General features: G+C 45.3%; 1 protein-coding gene across 1 annotated transcript in view; it reads left to right on the top strand.

Annotated features, from left to right (window-relative positions):
- Positions 1-22,886, top strand: part of Ikzf3 (IKAROS family zinc finger 3) — a 95,084-nt gene that overhangs the window by 46,884 nt on the left and 25,314 nt on the right. The window contains exons 4-6 of the mRNA XM_036194613.1: positions 16,243-16,500; positions 17,829-17,996; positions 20,702-20,818. Coding sequence (XP_036050506.1) covers positions 16,243-16,500; positions 17,829-17,996; positions 20,702-20,818 — 543 coding nt within the window. The remainder of the gene's footprint in view (positions 1-16,242; positions 16,501-17,828; positions 17,997-20,701; positions 20,819-22,886) is intronic.

Genomic DNA, 22,886 nt, shown 5'->3' with positions numbered 1-22,886 from the left:
TTTGCTATTCCTCCAGGAAGTGTGGAGCAGCCCTGGAGGAAATAGAAAAGGCTTTCATTAGCTTCTCCTAAGTCAGTCTAGGCTTGTGGCCTCACTTCTATCCACCACATTGCAGAGACTATTGTGTGCTCCTTTATTATTTCTTTATTGATTGAATCCCAGAACCATCTCTGCCTTGTTGTTGTTGTTGTTGTTGTTTCAAGACAGGGTTTCTCTGTGTAGCCCTACCTGTCCTGGAATTCACTCTGTAAACCAGGCTGGCCTTGAACTCACAGAGATCCACCTGCCTCTGCCTCCCAAGTGCTGGGATTAACGGTGTGTGCCACCAACACCTGGCATCTCTGATATTCTTATCTGACCTGTTCCTTAGCTGGCCAGCTTGCTCTTCCGGTCCTCCAGGTTCTACTAGCCCTTTTTCTGAGGCCTTCCAGAAAAGATCACTCTGTTTGCTTCTTTTGTCTTCTGAGACCACTAAGTCCACATCCCTGGATGCGCATGTGAAGACTTGCTTCTGCTGCCTCGGGAGCCAGGGCTGTACCCATTAATTAACAACCATAGTCTAGCAAAGCACACTCAACTATTAAGGAACCAGATAACAAGCAAGTCTGAGAAGCTGTGTGCCTCCTGTGGATTGTGGCATGATTTAGAAAGAGGTTAGGCTCTGTCTGTAATAGATACTAGCATAACTAAGCATGGAGGTGTCCTATCAACTTAGAATAAATTGTGTTAGGCTATTTTCCTATTGCCAATGAGGAGGTGTGCTTTGTAGGTTTTTTTTGTTGTTGTTGTTCTTTTTTTTTGAGCTGAGGATCAAACCCAGGGCCTTGTGCTTGCTAGGCAAGCGATCTCCCACTGAGTTAACCTGCGCTTTGTAGTTTTTAACCAGGTATACATTTATTGAAAAGGACAGGTAATCAGTTATGTAGAAACAAAAGGAGTTAAGGATAATGTTTTGAGGATCTGTCATATGGGTCTGATCATAGCTCAGAACAACAACAACAACAACAAAACTCTTGTCCCCAATCTTCTCATAGGGAATGAGAAGTGGAACTCTCCCCCTTTGAGACTCATTATTAAGGCAGCTGGCTGTCAATTTAGTTTTCTTTATCCATTAGTTATCTTTACCCATCCAACTTTAGATATCCTTATTTTAATACATTTATTTATTTATTTATTGTTGTGGGTTTTTTTTTGTTGTTGTTGGTTTGGTTTTTTTTGTTTGTTTGTTTTGTTTTTTGAGACAGGGTTTCTCTGTGTAGCTTTGCTCCTTTCCTGGAACTCACTTGGTAGCTCAGGCTGGCCTCGAACTCACAGAGATCCGCCTGCCTCTGCCTCCTGAGTGCTGGGATTAAAGGTGTGCGCCACCATTGCCCGGCTGTGGTTATTTTTTTATTATTGGAGGGGCATGCCACACCATATGGAGGTCAGAGAACAACTTTACTGAGTTGGTTCCCCACTCCCACCTTTACCTAGGCCCTGGGGGTGGAATTCAGGCCATCAAGTTTGTGCTGCAAACACCTTTACGGGAGGAGCCATCTTACTGGCCCAAGATTTCCTTTTTATTTTTTTAAGCAGTCTCAGTTTAGCTTTGATTTATCTTCCTTTGTGTGTTCAGGGGTTGTTCTTTCGGTGAGCTTAGAGTTATATAACCACCACCATGTTTTAGGGCCATCTCTGCCACCCTCCAAGCCACCCTTGTACCTGTCATTCTCACCTGCAGCCTCGGGGAACCGCTGCTCTGAACGCCATCTCTACAGCGTCCCCATCTCTGGACCTTCCACACAAATGGAATAACACAAAGTATGTCTTTCCCTTCTGCCTTCTTTTTGTTGAAATAATGTTTTGGAAGTTCATCTGTGATGTCTGTGTCACTGATCTTCTTCTTCTTCTTCTTCTTCTTCTTCTTCTTCTTCTTCTTCTTCTCCTCCTCCTCCTCCTCCTCCTCCTCCTCCTCCTCCTCCTCCTCCTTCTCTCAAGACAGGGTTTCTCTGTGTAACAGTCTTGGGTGCCCTGAAACTTGCTTTGTAGACCAGGCTGGCCCTGAAGATTTGTTTCCAATGAGCGAAGTTGGCAAAGGTGGTTCCAGGTGTCGCTTCTGTGATTAGGTTAAATGATGGTGAATGGGTCCAAGTGCTGGGATCAAAGGCATGCGCCACCACTGCCCGGCCGTTTGCTTATTTTTAAGTTAATATTTTACTTTAGTCAAGCTGGCCTTGAACTTGGGACCTTCCTGCCTCAGACTCCTGAGTGCTGGGATTAAAGCCATGTGACATCATTCCTGGCTCCGTGCTCACTTCTTTTTATAACTGAGTAGGATTCCATTGTTAATACAAAACATTTTGTTCAGTTCCAAACTGGTGAATATAATGTTGTTATGAACACTTTAATATGTCTCATGTGAGCATATGTCTTCATTTCAGGTAGATATTTAGGAGTGGAATTCCAGGGTTGTTTGGTATATTTATTTTTAATTTTATAAGGAATTTCCTATATTAGTTACCAGTTGATGTGTAAGAAATTACCAGCACTTGGGAGACAGAGGCAGGTGGATCTCTGTGAGTTCAAGGCCAGCCTGGTCTATAGAGTGAGTTCCAGGACAGGCTTCAAAGAGAAACCCAGTCTCGAAAAACCAAAAAAAAAAAAAAGAAAAAAAAAAAAAAAAAGAAAGAAAGAAAGAAAGAAAGGAAGGAAGGAAGGAAGAAAGAAAGAAAGAAATTACCACAAACCTGGGTACAAATGGCTGTCTCAGAAATATAGATGGAGCATCTCTGGCTCCTCTGTCTCATAGTCTCTCCCAAGATTCCGACGGAGACATTCCCCTGGACTGTTGTCTCCTCTGAAGACTTGACAAGGGAAAAGACAACCTAGAACTCACGAATGGACGAATGGCGGTGGTCAGGAGTTAGTCTTAACAGTTGTTAGACCAAAGGCTGTTCATTTTTATCCTGGAGGCTGGCCTGGCACTGGCTCCAGTTCTTTGCCATTTGAGCGACCCGACAGCTTACCTACCTACCACAGAAGCACAAACATCAGGAAAGAGGGGGGCACACAAGATCCAGTCACCGTCTTTTAACCTCATCACAGAAGCGACACCTGGAACCACTCTTGCCAACTGTGCTCATGGGAAACAAATCGTCTAGGTCCAGCCCACATTTAAGGGGAGGGTAGACTACCAGGTAGGTACTAAGAAGCAGGGACCACTGGGAACCATTGGGGAGGCTACTTGCCATAACGCCAAATGGTTTTCCAAATGGCTACCCCATTTTATATCCCCACCATCCATCCATGTGAGGGTTTTGTTTTCTCTGTGTCTTTGTGTGTCTTTTCACTTAATCTTCAAGCAGGTGTGAAGAGGTGTCTTGAGTTTTAAGCTGCGTTTCTCCAGTGACTGCGGATGACTATCATCATTGGCCCATTGCATTTGTACAACCTCTTTGGTGAAATGTCAGTGCAAATGTGCTGGGTGCTTTTTAACAATCTCTTTTGGTAGTGCTAAGAACTGAATCTAGGGTCTTGGATATGCTAGGCCAGCACTCTGCCATTTGAGTTACATTCCTACCCATTTGTGTGCATTCAACTGGGCTATTTGTCTTCTTACTAAGTTATGAGACACTTCTGTTTATGAATCAGGATTTTAGTATCATATCTAAGAAATCTTTGCCTAAATCAAGGTCATGAATATAACACATGCTAACAGTTACGCTTGGACTGTGCGATATCTTGATTAATTTCATGACTGTAAAAACCCTGTGAGATGCAGATATTATCTTTGCCCAGATGAGAAAATTCATAGAAGTGAAATTCTCACTAAAGTCATAATCTGGTTAATGTGAGGCATTTGATCATATTTTCAGCTGGAAAAGGAGAGTGAGACTCTTTATTATCTTTCCTCTGTAACTATCAGGACCTGTTCTATTCTTTGAATATGATCGGTGGACACCATCTCTATTCATGGCCTTTAGGGATTTCCTTGGGCTATAGAAGAGACATGAACACAGGTTGTTGGCTAGCTTCTACTCTGGGTTCATTCTGTTAGACAGCATTCCCTCCTCAGTTTCTGGTTGAGCTGGAATGTATCTTCGCTTGCTCATAGTCTTCCGGTGTGTGACTGGGCAGCTGTTAAACGGTTGCGCTTCCCCCTCTAGGGATGAGCATGTTCCAGTGACGAGATGGCTTGTTCCCCAGTGTGCTTTTAATGATGCACATTCACCTAGAAGCCAGCAGTCTCTCCCAGTGACTTATGCTCTCATCCCATTAACTGAATGTCAAAAAGGGAAGGAGGAACAGAAACAAGGGCTGAAGTTCAAATAATGCCGCAGATGGTCAACTTGATATTCTTTTTTATATATTTTATTTCAGTTAGAAAGAAAAAAAATCTCTGAAATTTTCATCTTTGTCCCGTGCCCCCCCCCCCCCCCCCCCCCCCCCCCCCACAGAGTTCTTCGTATTCTTTGGGTCTCATTGTTGTACCTTTACTTAGAAGCAATTTATTGTTTCCACTCTCTGCTAATGTGCTAGCTTTAGGCAAAACTACAATCTGTGCCATTTTTAAAAACACCATCAACCCTAATTTTGTACTTCAGGCAAAGAACAGGGCAATCATTCATCCTTCTTCCCTCCTCACCTCCTTTCTTTTGCTTCCATCTGTTGCTTGGTGAGCACCCACAGATCCCCACTGAGCCCAGCCGGCATCCAGTGTCCAAGGTGCAAGGAGAACAGCGTTGCAGCTGTTGGGAGCTGACTATGGAGGGGCACACCTGTAACCCCCGCGCTCAGGAGGCTGAGCAGAAGCACCATGAGTTCCAGGGCAGCCAGAGCTATGAGGAAAAGCCCTGTCAAGGGCCAGGGGTGGAGGACGACAGAGTTCAGCTGGTAGAATGTTTGCCCGGACGCACAAACTCTAGCTCTGGTCCTCCAGTACTACTGACTGGATGGGGTGTCACTCTCCCATAATCCCAGCACTGAGGAAACAGAAGCAGCAGGATCAGAGGTTCAAGGTTATCCTGGCCACATAGTAAGTCCAAAGCTGGTTTGGGATAAAACCCTTTCAAAAAAAGAAGGAAGGAGCGAGGAAGGAAGGACATATGTACAGACATAGACACCAAACAATACTATGGAGAAAGAGGAAGACATTAGGGTGGGCAGGCTTGGAAGAAGAGGGAAGCTAATACTCCAGTCCACTGAGTGTGAATCGAATTTGGAAAACCGGGAAGCGATCGGCCAGTGTCTCTGGGCTCAGTGGGGAGATGCAGTAGCGGCAGGCTTGGCACTCAGCAACAGTAACAAGTTGGGTGAGAAGAGAATATACAATTAAAAAGGGAAAATATTTGGAAAACAGACTCTTCCTTCCTTGGCCTGGTTGTTGTCAGTGAATTGGTTCAGGCTTCCTGAGGAAATCATTCATTCACCAGTTCCTAGAATAACTGAATTCTGCAGGTTCTTGGGACAGCCTTGGAATTATTCCTAGTCTGTAAAGGAATGACTGTGTTATCTGACCCACCATACACCACATAAAACAGGAACTAGGGGTTGGGGATTTAGCTCAGTGGTAGAGCGCTTGCCTAGCAAGCGCAAAGCCCTGGGTTTGATCCTCAGCTCCCAAAAACAAAAACAAAACCCCAGGACCTATATGTGCTGTGGCCATGGAAGACATTTTGGTTTGCCTGTGACCCTGAGTTTGATATTGTGATAACCAGAAAGTCTTTAGCAAATTTTATTACATTTGCATAACAACTTTTGAATTTTTCTAAGAATTGCTAAGAATTATATTTTAACATGCTTTAAACATTTGAGGTGAATGCTCAGTGTGTGTGTAGACAGATGTTCATATATGTCTGCATGTATTTGTGAGGCTTGACACATCCTTGCGTCCATGTCAGATGTCTTCCTCTATCACTCTCCACCTTGCTTTTTGAGACAGGGTCACTCACAGGATGCAAACTAATTCATCAAGACTGGCCAGCCTGGGAGCTTTGGGAATCCTCCCTCCCTTGCCCTGGTACTAAGACCATAAATGTTACCACTGCATCTGACTTTTTACACGGATGCTAGAGATCCCATATTAGCCCTCAGGCCTCTGAAGAAAGCACTTTACCAACAGAGTCCTCTGCATAGCCTCTAAGTGAAGACTTTAATAATAATAATAATAATAATAATAATAATAATAATAATAGTATAATAATAATAATAGTAATAATAAAAAGATGGAAGCCAATCATGGCAATGCACTCTTGTAATTCTGGCACTTGGAAGATGGAGGTAGGAGAACCAGGAGTTCAAAGTTATTCTTGTCATATATATATATATATATACATATATATATATATATATATATATATATATATGTATATGTATATATATACACACACACACACACACATATATATATATGTGCTGGGCATGATGGTACACAATTTAATTCCAGCACCTTAATCCAGGAGGCAGAGGCAGATGGATCTCTGTGAGTTCAAGGCTAACCTGACCTACATTGTGAGTTCTAGGACAGGCAGAGCTACAGAATGAGATCCTGTTTCAAAAAGGGATGGGGGGCATTCCCTGGAAATGGAGTTACAAAGGGTTGAGAGCCACCATGTGGGTGCTGGGGATTGAACCTACAAGAGCAACAAGTGCTCTAAACTCCTGAGCATCCCTCCAGCCTGTGTTTTCATTCATAGCAGTTACTGCTCAGAATTACAAATACCAAATAATATATAGATTAAAACAATAAGTAAAAGTAATCTTTCTAGATTTATTTATTTATGTGTATGAGTGTTTTGCCGATATGTATTTATATGCACAACATTAGTGCCTGGTGCCCTCAGAGGCCAGAAGAGGCATTGGATCCTCTGGAAATGGAATTACAGAAGGTTGTGAGCCACCATGCAGGTTCTGGGAATTGAACCCAGGTCCTCTGTAAAAGCAATAAGTGCTTGTAGCTACTGAGCCAGATGAAAATGGCCTTTATGTTGGGCAGAAATAAAACAATGCCTTAGACTTACAATGCTTTGTGGTTCAGAGAGAACCTTCATGAACTGTATTCTTCACTGCTTACATTTTTTCAGTGAAGAACTGCACTTGGTCCCAAGGCATTTAAAAAGCCAAGCTGAGCCAGGCTGCTGAAACTTCACCTCCTGCTGGGTGCAGTATATTCCTGATGCTGGGTGCAGTATATCCCTGATGCTGGGTGCAATATATTCCTCTCTTTTAACTGGGAAGGCAGGAAATGTCCTGAAGCCATTGAACAAAATCATCATGTGAGTGAACTGTGTTGATGGTCGGACAATAAGGCACAGATGTCATTGGTAAAATTGAAGGGGGTCTTTTGTAACTGTTAAATTGGGGGTGCGCTAATTCTCTTGCATTTGAAGTGATGTGATTTACCTCTTATGCACATAGATTCCTTACAGAGAAACTTAAAAGGCCAAAGAGAATGAGTTTTAACAAAAACCCAAAGCAATCAAACATCACGCAAACCGTTCCATCCTCTCTCCAGCTATCAAGATAGTAATATCTCATCTCTCTGCAGATTGGTTCACTTTTTCCAGTTTTTTCTTGATCTTAAAAAATAGCCATTTTAAAAATGAAGAACTGTCCATCCTTTTGTCTTTAAAGGCAAGAGAAGAGAGATCGTAACAGATCCTGCAAATCATTGCCCTGAAGTTCCATTTGCACTGGACTCTAGAGTGTTAGCAGTTAAATACCCAAACTCTTCCTTGTTCTTGAGTTCCCAAATATCAGAGGGTTTTCTCTCAAATTCCTTTCTACATAAAATTGTGAACTAGAAAATGGAAATGACCCATCATTTCAGTGTTTCCATTCCTGATACAAAGAGGCTGTTGTAGGAAATATGTATAGATATTAACTTTATAAGGGATCTGTTCTAGGTGTCGGTGTGTGTGAACTGAGCAGACCATATAGACGAGACACCTACAGAACCTGTATCTCCCATTTTGCTCTCCTGCTTCAAGCTTCTAAATCCTATTAACAGCTGTCAAAACCTGGTAAACTATTTAGGTGCGTTCACAATTTGTTTAATTGGATAGTTAGAAAATGGCATGCTAGAAAATCCCACCCCCCTTTCTTTTAGCCTGGCTGAACATCTGTAGCATTAGGGCCTCATTATCTCTGAATTGGCATAGCAAATCAGTGGCATCATTAAAATGCCACATTAAGATGATTAAGTGTCTTTGTTATCCAGTTGACTTCTGCATGTGCTAAAGATTTCATGATTATGACCCTCCATCCTTGTAAAACACTTGAACAACATCACCCTTTTCTGACTTCCCCATCTAACAGTCTCTGTGTTGTTCTGTCCCTTCTGGCCGCATCCCTGGCAAACCTCAGGCTAATTACTCCACCTCTGTCCTTCTTGGAGTTGGGTTCTGAGAACTCATGGTCCAGAGCAGAAATTTAGCACCTCCTTTTAATACTCGGATGTTCCTTCTAGCAACACGCCACTCAAGGAACCCAAGTTGCCTGTTCTCTGTGTCTTTGATAGGGTCTGCTCTCCAGCCGAGCATTTGATGTGCCTGTAAAAACAAACCGAGGCACAGTTGGCTGGGACTGCTATTGCCCCTGCAGGATTTCCACGCTGGATCCTTTCCAGGACCTATTGTTTTTGCAATGTCTCAGGTGAAACCAAAAAACGTCTACTCTGGACTACAAGCCTTTCATGCGATAACCATCACCCCAGGAAGTGAAATCATGTGCATCAGCCCCAGCGAGCCAAACCTTTGTTCTTTTCAGCCTACAAAATTCTCTCCAGGGGGTGTATGCGTTAGAGTGTGCCATCTTCCTAAGCTGCCTCCAGAACACAGACAGAGATGGAAACAATGGTCCCCCAGAGCAGCTCCTTCAGAAAGTTCAGTTTAATCTAATTTCCTATGGGTTAAATTCAATTTCGACATCTTTCCCTCCCTCTGGGGATGTATAGCAATTACTTTTATCAGCAATTTGTGGTTTGCTGTGTTCTTTTCTCCACAAGTTCAATTATACAAAATTTACTCAGGAAGCCTTTAATATTTTTTATTATGAAATAGATCATACATACAAAAAGGCAGATTATAATTAAACTTACAGTTTAAAGAGTAATAATCAAATGAGCGTCTAGAGACCCACCTCCTGACTTAGAAAATAAAAATCTTGCCCGTGCCTTAAGGAGCTTCTGGGTGCTATTTGAAGAGTCAGTTCAAATTGGGAGTTTAAGAAACCCGATCTAATTATAATAAGGTTCGAATTTACAAAACCAAGTGGGAGATTGTTCACGCTACAAACAGCTCATTCGCTTGACAAAAGACTTTGGTTGGAAAAGTAACTCAGTAGGTAAAGTGCCTCCTGCCAAGCTTGTACCAAGTCCTGGGTTCAATCCCCAGCACCCACAGGGTTGGCTCTCCAGCACCCACGTGTACAGGAAGGGTAGTAGCACCTGACTCTAAGCCTAGCTCAGACGATGGAGGCCCTTCTCCCAAATGAGCAGATCAAGGCGACACTACCAAATGTCCAGGCTCTATTTTATTCTTGGTGGGAAGTAGGATGTGCAGGGGCACACGTGCTCCAGTGCTTGTCTGGAGGTCAGAGGACAACTTTCAGGAGTCAGCTCTCTTCCTCCACTGAGGGTTCCAGGAATCGAACTCGGGACATCAAGCTTGCACAGCAAATGCCTTTACCCACTGAGCCATCTCACCAGATCCACAATTTCTGTTGTAAAACCGTGCAGTCCCCTGGTCTTTTGGGGTCTCTTTGTTTTGCCATTGCTATTCCTGTGTTTACTTTGGTTTGATTTGGTTTCAGGGTGCCACTATGTATCCTCAGTTGGCCTTGATTTTACCATCCCTCTGCCTCCACCTTTAGAGCACGGCGTTGTTACTGACTTGTAATACCATGGTGGGCTAGTTTGGTTGTTGTTATTATTTGGTTTGGGATGTTTTTGAGGGGAATTTGGGAACTGGAGAGATGGTCCAGTTAAGAGAATGGGCTGCTCTTCCAGAGAACCTGGGTTTGATTCCCAGCACTCACAACTGTTTGTAACTCCAGTTCCAGGAGATCTGATGCCCTCTTTTGGCTTCTACAGGCACCAGGCACACAAGTAATGCATACACATGCAGACAAAATGAAGTAAAATAATTTGTCTTTTATTTTGTTGTTCTTGTTTTTGAGACAGGGTTTCTCTATAGCCCTGGCTGTCCTGGAACTCGCTCTGTAGACCAGGCTGGCCTCAAACTCACAGAGATCCGCCTGCCTCTGCCTCCCAAGTGCTGGGATTAAAGGCATGTTCCACTACACCCAGCTACAAAATAAAATAATATTTAAAAGGAGCCAGACAATGGTGGCTCATGCCTTTAATCCCAGCACTCGGGAGGCAGAGGCAGAGGCAGGCAGATCTCTGTGAGTTTGAGGCCAGCCTGGTCTACAAAGAAAGTTCCAGGACAGCCAGAGAACCCTGTCTCAAACAAACAAACAAATAAATAAATGGAATGTGTTTTTCTATTTGGTTTTGTTGTTGCTGCTGCTGTTTTTGATATGGAGTCTCATTATATTGCCCACAATATTCTCAGGCCCATGAGCTCCTGTGTGGCCCTTCTACCTCAGCTTTCTGAGTAGCTGGGACAACAGGCATGTACCATCGAACCCAGCACCTCAGCTGCTTCTTCTTCTTCTTCTTCTTCTTCTTCTTCTTCTTCTTCTTCTTCTTCTTCTTTTTGAGCTGAGGATCGAACCCAGGGCCTTGCGCTTGCTAGGCGAGCGCTCTACCACTGAGCTAAATCCCCAACCCAATATATATATATTTTTGAGGTGAGGATCGAACCTAGGGCCTCACGCTTGCTAGGCAAGCGCTTTACCACTGAGCTAAATCCCCAACTTTTTCTTCTTTTTTTTTTTTAATGTGTGTATGTGTGCAGAGATGTTCCTGTGGTTCCTGGTGCCCACAGAAGCTAGAGGGAGTGTTGGATACCCTGTGTCTAGAGTTACCGGTGGTTGTGAGTTGACCAATGTGGGAACTGGAAACGGAACAAGGTCTTCAGCAAGAGCAGTATGTGCTTTGATCCATGCTACCGTTCTCCAGTTCAGCCCTCCTCTGCTTTTAGTAGTTACTGGTTAAGTGATGTCTTAGAGAATGCTGAGTTTTACACACACACACACACACACACACACACACACACACACACACACAGCCTGTGTGGCTTCTGTCCTCAACTAGCTTAATGGCTGTAGGGAATAAGAGTCTGTAAGTAACCTAGAGGAGGAAAGAGCAGGCTGTTTTCCAGCTGAGGGAATTGAGGATGACATAGGGAGGAAATGGCATGTTGATTTGGCTTTAGAAGACGTGTAGGGTTTGGGCTTATGGCAATGTTGGAGAAAGACCGTCTAGTACATGGAAATGATATGAATAAACTAAGGACACTTAGATGTTTAGTTGCATAAAGATGTCTGTAGTAAAAGCCAACGTCCTAAGGATAAGCTTGAGCCAGATACAAAAAGCCCTTTTAGTACTCCTTCTGCATTTGGACTTTATCTTGTTGTCAGTGGAGAATATTCAAGGCTTTTGGCAGGGCTGTGGCAAACAGCAGCACATAAGATGAGCTGGAAAGGTGAAGAGCATGGAGGCTACAGATCACAGGAGAGGAGAGGGGCTTGGAGGAAAGGACATAGGAAATGGGGAGTGGAAATTAGGCAAGGACTAAACTGATGAGCCCTCAAAGGTGGGGCCCGAACTAGAAAAGGAAAAATGATTGTGAGGCTTTTATAGCTTGAGTACTGGGAAGAAATACTTTGACTTTAGAAGATTTGGGAAGAGGACTGAGAGAAGGAAAGAGCCCCATGTGGAGCTGTATAATCTGGAGATTAATCATGTAAGGCATTGGTTGGAGCCTTTAAGACTGGATGAAAGGGTCACAGAGAAGTATCCAGAGGGTTAGAAACAGTAATTAGGAGGTAAACATGGAGAACGGAACAATCAGAAGTAGTTTCATTGAAGAAGTAGGCACACAGATGAACGGTGGCTGGTGTCCAGGAGTTCTGGGGAGCTACATACAAGAACACACTGTATTTAGGAATGAGCAGGTTGTTGCAGGGGACAGAGTCGATGAGGTATGGAGGCAGAAGCCAGGCTAGCGGAGTTTTGAGGCAGTAAGTGTTAATCTGACTAGAAAGCGATGAGGAGAGAGAATGTGCTTGGGCTCCTTGTGATGAGAAGCCTGAACAGACCACAAAGAACATGGAAAAAGGAGTTTGCCCTAAAGAATCTGAAGCCTGGAAGTCTGGCTGAGCGTGCAGTTCCCATACCAGTGTCCAGAGTGGAAGGAAGGCCTGAAGAAGAGAGCCCGCCTCTCAGGGTCAGTTTGGAGTCGGAGTCCTGGTTTGACAGTGGGCAGGCTTGCTGGGATTTCCTACGCTGTTAGTGGAATTCCTTCCTTCCTTTGGCTCCAACAAATCTTCCTCCCAAAGTATGGAGTGATTCTCTTCATTAGGGGAGTCCAGTGTCTTTCCTGCCTTGGGTTTCAGTGGCCCAGGTGTAGAGGCTGGGGCTGAGCGCAGTAGTCTCTCAGGAATCCTATTCCTGCCTTTGGCTTTGTGTATTTGAGTTTACACCTCTGGTTGCCTTTCCATGATAAACTATCAAGTTGCCGAACCCCAGTAACCATGCAAAAAGTTACCCAGGTCGTTGATCTAAAAATAAATAGACAACCATACCAGAAACTTTTCTGGTGTAGCAGTCGAATACACTTCTCCAATGCCTCACCCACGTGACTCTCAAGCTCTCTTTACCTCCCTCATCTTAAATACTGCCTTCCTTGCTCTACAGCTGAGGACTAAAAAGCCAAGCTCTGATAGTGAGCCTGGCGGTGGTACTGAGGTCCAGGTCAGGCCTCCACAACCAAAATCATAAGGAAAGAAGCAGCTGTCTTGGGTCCCCTGTTTAGAGAAAGACCCCACACTCAGGTCTCACTACTTTCTAACGTCAATGAGCTTGTGGTGGCCCGAGAGCAGTCACGTTCATATTTTCTCTTTCTTTCTTCCTCTTTTTTGTCTATTTTTTTCAGACAGGATTTCTCTGTGTAGCCCTGGCTGTCCTGAAACTCACTCTGAAGACCAGGCTGACTTCAAACTCAGAGATCCGCCTGCCTCTGCCTCCTGAGCGCTGGGACTAAAGGCATGCACCACCACTGCCTGGCATGTTCATATTTTCTAACCCAAATGAAAAGGATTCTTTTCTGCTGGCCCTTTCAATCTGCTGGGTTTGGTTCTCGGTAGAAGAACTTTTCCGTTGAGGTTCTTTTAAACGCCTACATGCAAACCGAAGTGCACTCAAGCTTTGGTGGGATGTCACCTACAGCTGGAACAGCAGGGCCAGAGAGGAGGGCACCAGCTTCAGGCCACTCTTCTCTTAAAAAGTGAAAAACAACTAAAACAAAACAACACTCAGGGGTACAGATTCCATGTGATAACAGGAAAGATCCATCCAGGAAGAGAGAGACACAGAGAGAGAGACAGAGAGAGAGAGACAGAGACAGAGAGAGAGAGACAGAGAGAGAGAGAGAGACAGAGAGAGAGAGACGGAGAGAGAGAGAGACAGAGAGAGAGAGACAGAGACAGAGAGAGAGAGACAGAGAGAGAGAGAGACAGAGAGAGAGACAGAGAGAGAGACAGAGAGAGAGACAGAGACAGAGAGACAGAGACAGAGAGAGAGACAGAGACAGAGAGACAGAGACACAGAGAGACAGAGAGAGACAGAGAGAGAGACAGAGAGACAGAGACAGAGAGACAGAGACAGAGAGAGAGAGACAGACAGAGAGAGAGACAGACAGAGAGAGATAGAGAGATGGGGGGATTAGGGATTAACCTCTTCCCCCATAGGACACAGAAATCAATTCCTAGCTAACCAAGATGCCTAGGGCGGCAATTGCGGCCTGTGTTGAGCTGGTTCTGCGGACGTCCAGTGCTGCAGGCAGGAGGTTGTGAACCATGGCCTGTGGTGAGCAGTGGAAGGGTGGCAGCCGTGGCCCTGTCGGTGGTGGGTGGCGTTCGTCCTGCTCTGTTAAGCAAACACAGTTCGTACAGATGAAAGGTGGCCTTGGTAGAAGTGAAAACTGAAACTGAGGTGGAAGGTAACCCACACAGCAGCTCTTCTGCTTCCTCCTGTGGCAGTGGGATCAACACTTCTGATGTGTTTTGGAAGGGATGTATTTTTTAAAAATATCTTTTTTTTCTCAGAGTGTTTTGGGTTTTTACATCCACCCCAGTGAAGGAAGGGGTGTGGAATGGAGTTGTCAAACAGACTTTTTTTATATGAGTGTTCGGGGTCAAATCCAACTAACTGAGAGTGAGTTTAGCTTTTTGTTGTTGTTGCTTAGACTTTGTTTTAAGTGTATGAATGTTTTGACTGAAAGTATGTTTGTGACCACCTGCACGCCTGTAGAAGTTAAAAGAGAGCGTCAGGTCCTCTGGAACTGGAGTTACAGATGGTTGTGAGCCACTATGTGGGTGCTGGGGACTGAACCCGCGTCCTCTATGAGAGGGGCCAGCGCTCTCCGCTGCCGAGCCGTCTCTCCAGCACTAACCTGGAGCTAACTGGCTGTGCAAAACTCGGAAAATGGCTGAAAGCGTCTCTGCTTCCACACTTCCCGTCCGAGAAAAAAGGAGGTTGGAGTAACTGGTATCTGTATTCTCTTTTGCTCTAAATTCTGTGGATGTGTGTTTCTTTGTGAAGAAGTGGAGCTTCCAATGTCTAAAAACTCGATATTTGAAAGAATAAACACTTATACTGCATATTTTACATATGGGAATCTCTTACAAACACTGGTCTCATGAGGCAAATTTTTTAGGGTTTGTTTTTTGTTTTTGTTTTTCGTTTGTTTGTTTGTTTGTTTTGTCTTGAGGTGGGGGCCAGGGTGACCTGGATCTCGCTCCATAGACTAAACTGACCTCGGACTCTCAGAGATCTGCCTGCCTCGGCATCCCAAGTGCTGGCACTAAAGGTGTGTGTTACTACATCCAGTGTGTCTTCCACGTATCTTACGTTATTCTTCTTAAAAGAATTGTAGAGGGCATGGGCAGTGCCTCGGTTTACCATACATATGTGTTTGCCACACAGAAAGATCTGAGTTTGACCTCCAGCACCCAAATGAAATGGCAGGTATGATAGCAAGCCCTTGTAATCCCCTCACTGAAGAGGTAGAGACAAGATGGTCCTTGCTGCTCACTGGCTGGCTAGCCAGCCTAGCCTGACTACTGAACCTCAGGTCCCAGAGAGACTGGCCTACACACACACACACACACACACACACACACACACACACACACACAAAATGTAGAATGACTGGAGAGGTCGCTGAGACAGAATGTGTGCCTAGATTCTGAGTTCCATCCCTCTGACTGTCCCCACCTGTAAAAAGAATGCCCAACAGTGCAACAGCCCTTTAAAGAGCGGTGCTTTTTCATAACTGACTTGGGCCAGTGCCCTCTCCAATGAATTGGTCTAGGGTCCTGAGTTTAGTCCTACTTGGACCAGGGCTAGCTGTCTCTTCCCCTAACTGGGCTGAACCCAGCTCACCCAGATCCGTAGAAGTGGCTCCGGGGTTGAAATGAAGCATTACTTCTCCTTTGTCTTTCTCAACACGATTCTCTAGCACCAACACTTCCTCTGCTTTCAACGCTATCTCTACAGCTTCCGAGAGAGAGATAAGAGAGTTTTTCCCACAGTTCACAAGGAAGGAAAGAGGCAAAACATGGCTTCAGAAAAACGGTTTTGCCATTCCACTCTCAACCCTAGCGGTCTGCACGGAGGCCTCTGCAGCATTGAAATGGTGTTTTCATCTTGAAACAAAAGAGCATGTCCCATGGCCTTTTTAACTGCAGCCACCAAAAAAGACCTGCGACTCTTCCTTCTTTCCAAGGACTAGGGTCAGGTTGTTCGAAATGTTGGCTTCGTGGTCTCTTTGGATAGTCACAGCTAAAACTTGTTCTCTCTAACCTTCTGGATGGCCTAGGACACTGCTCTGTGTGTGTGTGTGTGTGTGTGTGTGTGTGTGTGTGTGTGTGTGTGTGTGTGTGTTGCTCTAACTGTGGTTCTGAATTCAAACAATGAGTGATGGCCCTCTTGGCGCTCTCTTGCTTTGTATGTATTCAGTGTTCCCTGAGCCTCCTCTGCATTTAACCATCAGTTAAACGTGGGCCTCTTTTCTGAGCTGCTCCCCAGCTTCAAACACCGTCATCACTCACGTCTCGCATTTGTGTCCCCTGCAGAAGACTCCATGGAAGTGAAAGATGAGCACAGAGAAAGGGACGAGAACGTTCTGAAGCCGGAGCCCGTGGGAAATGCGGAAGAGAGTGATATTCCGTACAGCTATGCAAGGGAGTATAATGAATATGAAAGCATTAAGCTGGAGAGGCAGGTACCGTACGACAGCGGCAGACCGACCAGTGGGAAGATGAACTGCGACGTGTGCGGATTATCCTGCATTAGCTTCAATGTCTTGATGGTTCACAAGCGAAGCCACACTGGTAAATAGCCTCCTCTGTCAGCTCTCAAGACTGTCCTGGGCAGCCATGTGAGGGATGAAGAGGCGGAGTGTGGGTCTGCCTTTGGATTCCTCCGTTGCTTTCTGATGTAATTTTGATGGTTCTTTCCCGCTCTCCATTGCCATTTTACCCCTGACGCTTGGTTCTGCTTCACCATGCATTTGGCAAACACGCTGCAAATACTACGATTAAAAAGAGACTAACAATTGCCTAGCAAGCGCAAGGCCCTGGGTCTGATCCTCAGCTCCAAAAAAAGAAAAGAGACTAACGAAGGCCTGGTGTGGTGGTGCATGCCTTGAATCCCAGCACTGGAGAGGCAGAGACAGGTGGATCTCTGAGTTCAAGGCCAGCCTGGTCTTCCAGGGCAGCTAGAGTTGCATTGTGAGACCTGGGGGTGGGGGTGAGAGAGAGAGACAGAGACAGAGACAGAGACAGAGGGACAGAGACAGACCAATGAAATCAGCCATCAAGGTTAGCCAAATAGTTTTCTTTTCCGAGTGTTTTAACATGGCACATTCACCCTTACTGTGTTGGGTTCAGATTTGGTGGATAAAAGGATACGGGTTTTATTGTTGGTTTTAAATACATCTATTAAACAAGGAGTCCGTAGGAAGGCATATGAAAAAGTCATAAACTGAGTCCCTAGACTTCATCTGGTACAGGGACTCTAAAGTGAAAGACTGATGCCTGGCTTGACACCTTACATCTTGCATCTAAGTGTGCCTCAATGGCTCAGTTCCATCACTCAGGAGACAAACAGGAGTACCATCATGAGTTCCATGCCCTCCTTGGCTACAGAGGAAAAAGCCCTGTCAAAAAGAACAAAAGAGTAAAACCTCCTAACAAAACGAAGACCTTAATGCCAGCATCAGCACTCGGGAGGCAGAGGCAGGAGGATCTCTGTGGGTTTGGGGCCAGCCTGGTCCACACAGTGAGTTTCAGGACAGCCAGGGCTACGTAGGGAGGCCCTGTCTCAGAAATACAAGAAGGCTTGAATCTCTGAGTCCTTCTTCAAAGGCGACTGCATTCAGATGCCAAGAAATAGAAAACCTTCTAGACAGCTCCCCAGGTGGCTTGTGCCTCTTGGCACTGACTCAGAGTAAGATAACCAGAGTAGCTGTACTGAGTGGGAGTGTTCATTCTTCAAGGAAGAAGATTCCAACAAGTCTCTGAGCCTGTAGCTCCCAAGTGATCTCTCACCGAGGGCAAACCTGCCCAAGAGATGGGCTTTTGCCGTAGGCATCTAATCAGTGCACACGCTTTGCCGCCTGCCTTGTGATCAGCGCTCTCCTTTCTCATCCTCTCTGAAGGTGAACGCCCGTTCCAGTGTAATCAGTGTGGGGCATCTTTTACTCAGAAAGGTAACCTCCTCCGCCACATTAAGCTGCACACAGGGGAAAAACCTTTTAAGTGTCACCTCTGCAACTACGCATGCCAAAGGAGAGATGCGCTCACGGGACACCTTAGGACACATTCTGGTAAGTGAGGGACACAAGCGTTCCACATCTAGTGACTGTGGAAACCAGAAAGAGTTGGGTGTGGCGGCTTCAATCCGTCGCTCGCCCGTGGAAGGGTTGCATCCGCAGAGACCTCTAGCGCTAACTGCACTTCCATTAAGGCATTAATCGCTCTCCGTCTGACTCAGTGGAACTGTCTTCAGCATCCTTGCGTCTGGAGAACCGCAGACAAACGACGATGCCTTTGCAATTTCTGTGAGAAAAATCAGTGTTATTTTCCTAATGTGCACACACCCATTTTCCCAATTTTCCACTCAGAAAAGTACAGGAGCAAACAATGTACAGTTTGTAAATTATTCCAGAGTGCAGAGCAGGGATCTGAAGAGGTGGCTCAGAGGTTAAGAGCATGGAGTGTGAGTCAGGTATAAATTATTATTTGAGGTTCTTTTTGGTGGTGCTGGGATACATGTTTTATTCATTTTTTTTTTGTTTGCTTAGCTTCTGTTGTTATTGTTTTGTTTTTTGAGATAGGGGCCCCACTTTGTAGTCCTGGTTGAACTGGAATTCACTATGTATACCAGGCTAGCCTCAAAGTTGTAGCCATCTTCCTGCCTTAACCTTCTGTGTGCTATAATTGCAGGCATGCACCACCGCCTTACCAGCTGCTGGCTAAATTTCCTCACCCCAACTCTCCCCTTCCTCACCCCACTTATTTTTAAGCTCTAAGAGCAGCAACAAGAATTCTTAAAAAGCCACGTGCTGCCTTGATCTTTTCAATCCTTATTTTGAACAAGCAAGATGACACTTTTTTAACATTTAGAATTTCCCTCTTAGAAAAATAAGGCGAGTCTTATTTTCAAAATTGGGACCTCATGTTCTTGATGTTATCTGGCAAATTTTTTAATTTAAAGAGAGAGAGAGGTTTGTTTTTATGTCAGTCCTCATTACTGCTTTGACTAACCCCCAATCTCAAAACTACTCACAATTCAGAGCCAGATTAAACAAGCCGACCTCAGCAAAACCCACGACAGGTCATATGTGGCAAAGAGGGTTTCTCTCTCTCTCTCTTTCTCTCTCTCTCTCTCTCTCTCTCTCTCTCTCTCTCTCTCTCTCTCTCCTTTTAGCGCACTTGTCAATGTAACAAATTAGGGATGGGTTGGATGGAAGGAGAGAGGAAGAGATTTCCCTCCTGTTACCCTTTTCCAAGCAGAGTACCAATAGATATTTCAAGACAGATTCCAGAGCACCCGAGTTTTACAGAAATACAACCTTTTTAGCCATTGCAAACCTGTGCTTTATTTTGGTATGAGATTTCATAAGGATCTTTTGAGGTTGCTTTTACTCCCAAAGCAAGAGGAACTGGAAAATAAAGCATTTCATGATGGAGCCAGATGACTCACACAAGGCTCCAGGTTTGACACCGCCCCCCCCCCCCAGCATAACAAAAAGAAAAAGGGAAAACACATTTCAGTCTCTAAAACGATGAAAACTTTTTAGGTTGAGTTTTATCAAGAGATATAGGCAAACTTATGGGGAAACTTTTGATTTGTTTTAGAAAATTAGTTGGAGTCATTTTTGCAATTCATTCTTTTTGTTTGTTTGGTTTTCCAAACAGGGTCTTAGTATGTAGACCAGGCTGGCCTTGAACTCACAGAAATCCTCCTGCCTCTTCCTCCAAAGTGCTGTGATTAAATGCATGTGTAATTTCGCCTAGCTACTGCATTTCATTCTTAATCCTATTATTTAAAATGTTCTTTGTTAATCAGCCCTGTCTTTGGCCATGCTTGTATAAAGCCACTTGACAAGAATGGCACCCACGCTCCAAACTTGTGGGTGTTTGATGAGTCGCTAGCCCAATTCTAATGCTCACAGACTACCTGCTTTCTTTCTTACAGTTAGATGGATGTCACAAAATAGGAAGAATGCCTTCCCATTTCCATTAATTTTATATGAATGAGTGCCTTCCCTGCATATGTGTACCCAAGGAGGTCAGAGGAGGGCATCAAATCCCCTGGAGCTGGAGTTAGTATGGATGGTAGTGAGCTGCCATGTGGGTACTAGGAACCAAACCCGGATCCTCTGCAAAAGCAAAGAGTGCTCTAACCATTAGGCAGCCTCTCCAGCCCCAGTAGTTAAGTGATCTTAACTGTTGAACCATTGTTCAACAACAAGAAATAATAATTTGGTTTGGTTTGGTTTTGAGATAGGGTCTCACTCTGTCCATCAGGCTGGCCTCAAACTCACAGAGTCTCCCATTTGTGCTGGCCCCATTTCACTCTTATAACACACTACCCTCCTTGAAGAATAAAGGACCCTGCTCACTCTGTCTCTGTCTCTGTCTCTCAACCTTTATTTTTAACTCTAGGTCCCCTGGGACCAGAGTTGCAGCCAGTGTGAACCACCCCATGTGGGTGCTGGGACCCAGAGCTCAGTTCTCTGCAAGAGCAGCCAGTACTCTTAACTGATGAGCCCCCTCTCCAGCCCTGGGACCTGCTTTTTGTTAATCAAAAAGAAACAAGATTTAACTTGGAGCCAAACCCTAAGTAAAACAGCAGTCGCCCACTGCAGAGCCTTCCATTTTCGACAGGTGGCCATCCTTTTTGATACACTGGTGTGATAGACTTGGAGGGCTGGCTAGGCCAGCAGCCTCATTCCTAGAGACCAGTCTTCTCAGAGCCGGGGTCTCGGTGTGTGGGGTCCCTGAGCGCTCTGTGTCTTCCTTCTAGTGGAGAAACCCTACAAGTGTGAGTTCTGCGGAAGGAGCTACAAGCAGAGGAGTTCCCTGGAGGAGCACAAAGAACGATGCCGCACGTTTCTTCAGAATTCTGACCTGGGGGACGCCGGTAAGCTCCCCGGGGCTCGTTCCCCCCGACTCGTCAGTTTGCCCGCCTAGGTGGTGGAGACAGATTATAGACAGAATGAATAAGCAAGGAGAGATAGTGCAGAAAAATAGAGCAGAGAGTGTAGGGTAAGGGGGGCCCCCGGGGAAGGCGTCAACCAGGTCATGTTCTGATGGGCTGGCTGGGCATTGCAGCGAGCCCCACAGATCACTGGGGATCACTACATGCAAAGGTCCTGACGCTCCGACTTCTATGTAAATAGAGTCCTGTGTGCCTGGGACAGAATGAGCAATGGGATGTGAAGCCAGAGGGGAAGGGGGGAGACTAGACCTTATCAGGCCTTGTAGGCCATCGCAAAGACCTTTGAGTGAAACTGAAAATCTTTGCACACAGACAGGTGACATCATCGGACTGCTCATTTGGAAGTCATCACCCTACTTTGTTCCTGAGAATAGATTGCATTGAGGACAAGGCTAGATAGATCTTGGGGAAACCAGTTAGCAATCCGTGGCAAGCGTTCAAGCCGAAGGAAACTGTGTCTTGGCCGTGATGGGAGTTAGAGCCCACGGGGTTTCCTAACTGTGATGGAATGGCAATGTTGGGGGCGGGCCCCCCTCCCCTGGGGTGGAGGGTGGTACAGGCTGGGGAGTGGTTAGGGAAGAATCAGTTACAACATGCAAGGATGTCCTTTGCATGGGGCCCACCACTGATGTCCTTGTCTGCACATGTGACTTACTGTGATGCTTGTACTTGGCTTTGAGGGGTTTCCTGTTTTCCCCAGGGATTTAAATTATCTACCTCCTGGCCACAGATTAAAACCCTCCTCCATGTCCAGCGTGGTTTTATTTCCTTCTCATCCTTAGTTGAGTTAGCCTGACGCTTTTCTCGTATGGCGTCTCTGGCAGTCATCCTTCATCCCGTTTGACCCTGAACCTGGTCCTTCAGCTTGCGGTGGGGACTTGGTGGATCGGTTACGAGAACCAAGGGCTTATTTTGAATGGGAAGCAGTCCTCGTGATTGACAGCAGTAACTAACTGCACTGGAACATTTTGAATGGCCTAAAGCAGAATGATTACAGGGTGGGACAGAGCAATGTGAGTGTCGTGAGAAGCAGAGCGGAAACCCTGGGTGTTCACCCAGTGGAGTAGAAGGAAACTAGGGCTTTAGATTAAGCCTGCTTCCTGGTTTAGGTGCTGGCCAACTGAAGCCATGGGTCTTGGCTTGTTCCTACCTTCCATCCTGATGGCATCTTGAGTTTTATCAAGGAATCCCATTCCTCCTTGTTTCTGAAGAGGGCTGCTTGCTACCTCCAGAAAAACAACGGGAGCCTGGTGTTTGCCATCTCAAGTGGCAGGCATGCTTAGTAGTGATCTAATCCTACCTTCTCGATTTAGAGATGGGAAAACAAAGACTTGTCAAAATCCAGTGACTAACTTAAAAATCACTAGTGCTTTAGTTTGCTTGTTTGGTTTGGTTTGTGTGTGCACGCAGGCACACACATTGCACACACGTATATGTCTGGCAGTATTTTTTATTCTTAAAGTACAACTTAAGATCAATATTCTGTAACAGCCAGGTGTGGTGGCACACCCTTTAATCTTGGCATTGGGAGGCAGAGGCAGGGGAATCACTGAGTTCCAGGACAGCCAGGGCTATGTAGAGAGACTCTCAGAAAACAACAATGAAGAATAAATTAACAAATAAATAAAGTTGTATAAGCCAGGTGGTGGTGGTGCATGCCTTTGATACCAGCACTCGGGAGGCAGAGGCAGGAGGATCTCTGTGAGTTTGAGGACAGCCTGGGTTACAGAGCAAGATCCAGGACAGGCTCCAAAGCTACAGAGAGAACCTCTGTCTTAAAAAAAAAAAAAAAAAAAAAAAAAAAAAAAAAAAAAAAAAAAAAAAAAGGCAAATAAATAAATAAATAAGCAAGCTAGCTGTACAGTCATGGTTATCTAGTTTAGGACGTTTCCCCCTCCCAGGAGAGACCTCTTGCCTACCAGCAATCATTCTCCCCGTCCCATGCCTGGCAACCACTCACCTGCCTTGGCTCTGTGATTTCCCTGTGCCA

The sequence above is a fragment of the Onychomys torridus genome, chromosome 8 (assembly GCF_903995425.1).
Source record: "Onychomys torridus chromosome 8, mOncTor1.1, whole genome shotgun sequence".
In the NCBI taxonomy this organism is placed as follows: Eukaryota; Metazoa; Chordata; class Mammalia; order Rodentia; family Cricetidae; genus Onychomys; species Onychomys torridus.
Note: the sequence above shows the minus strand (reverse complement) of the source record. Positions and strands in the feature narration are given on the sequence as shown.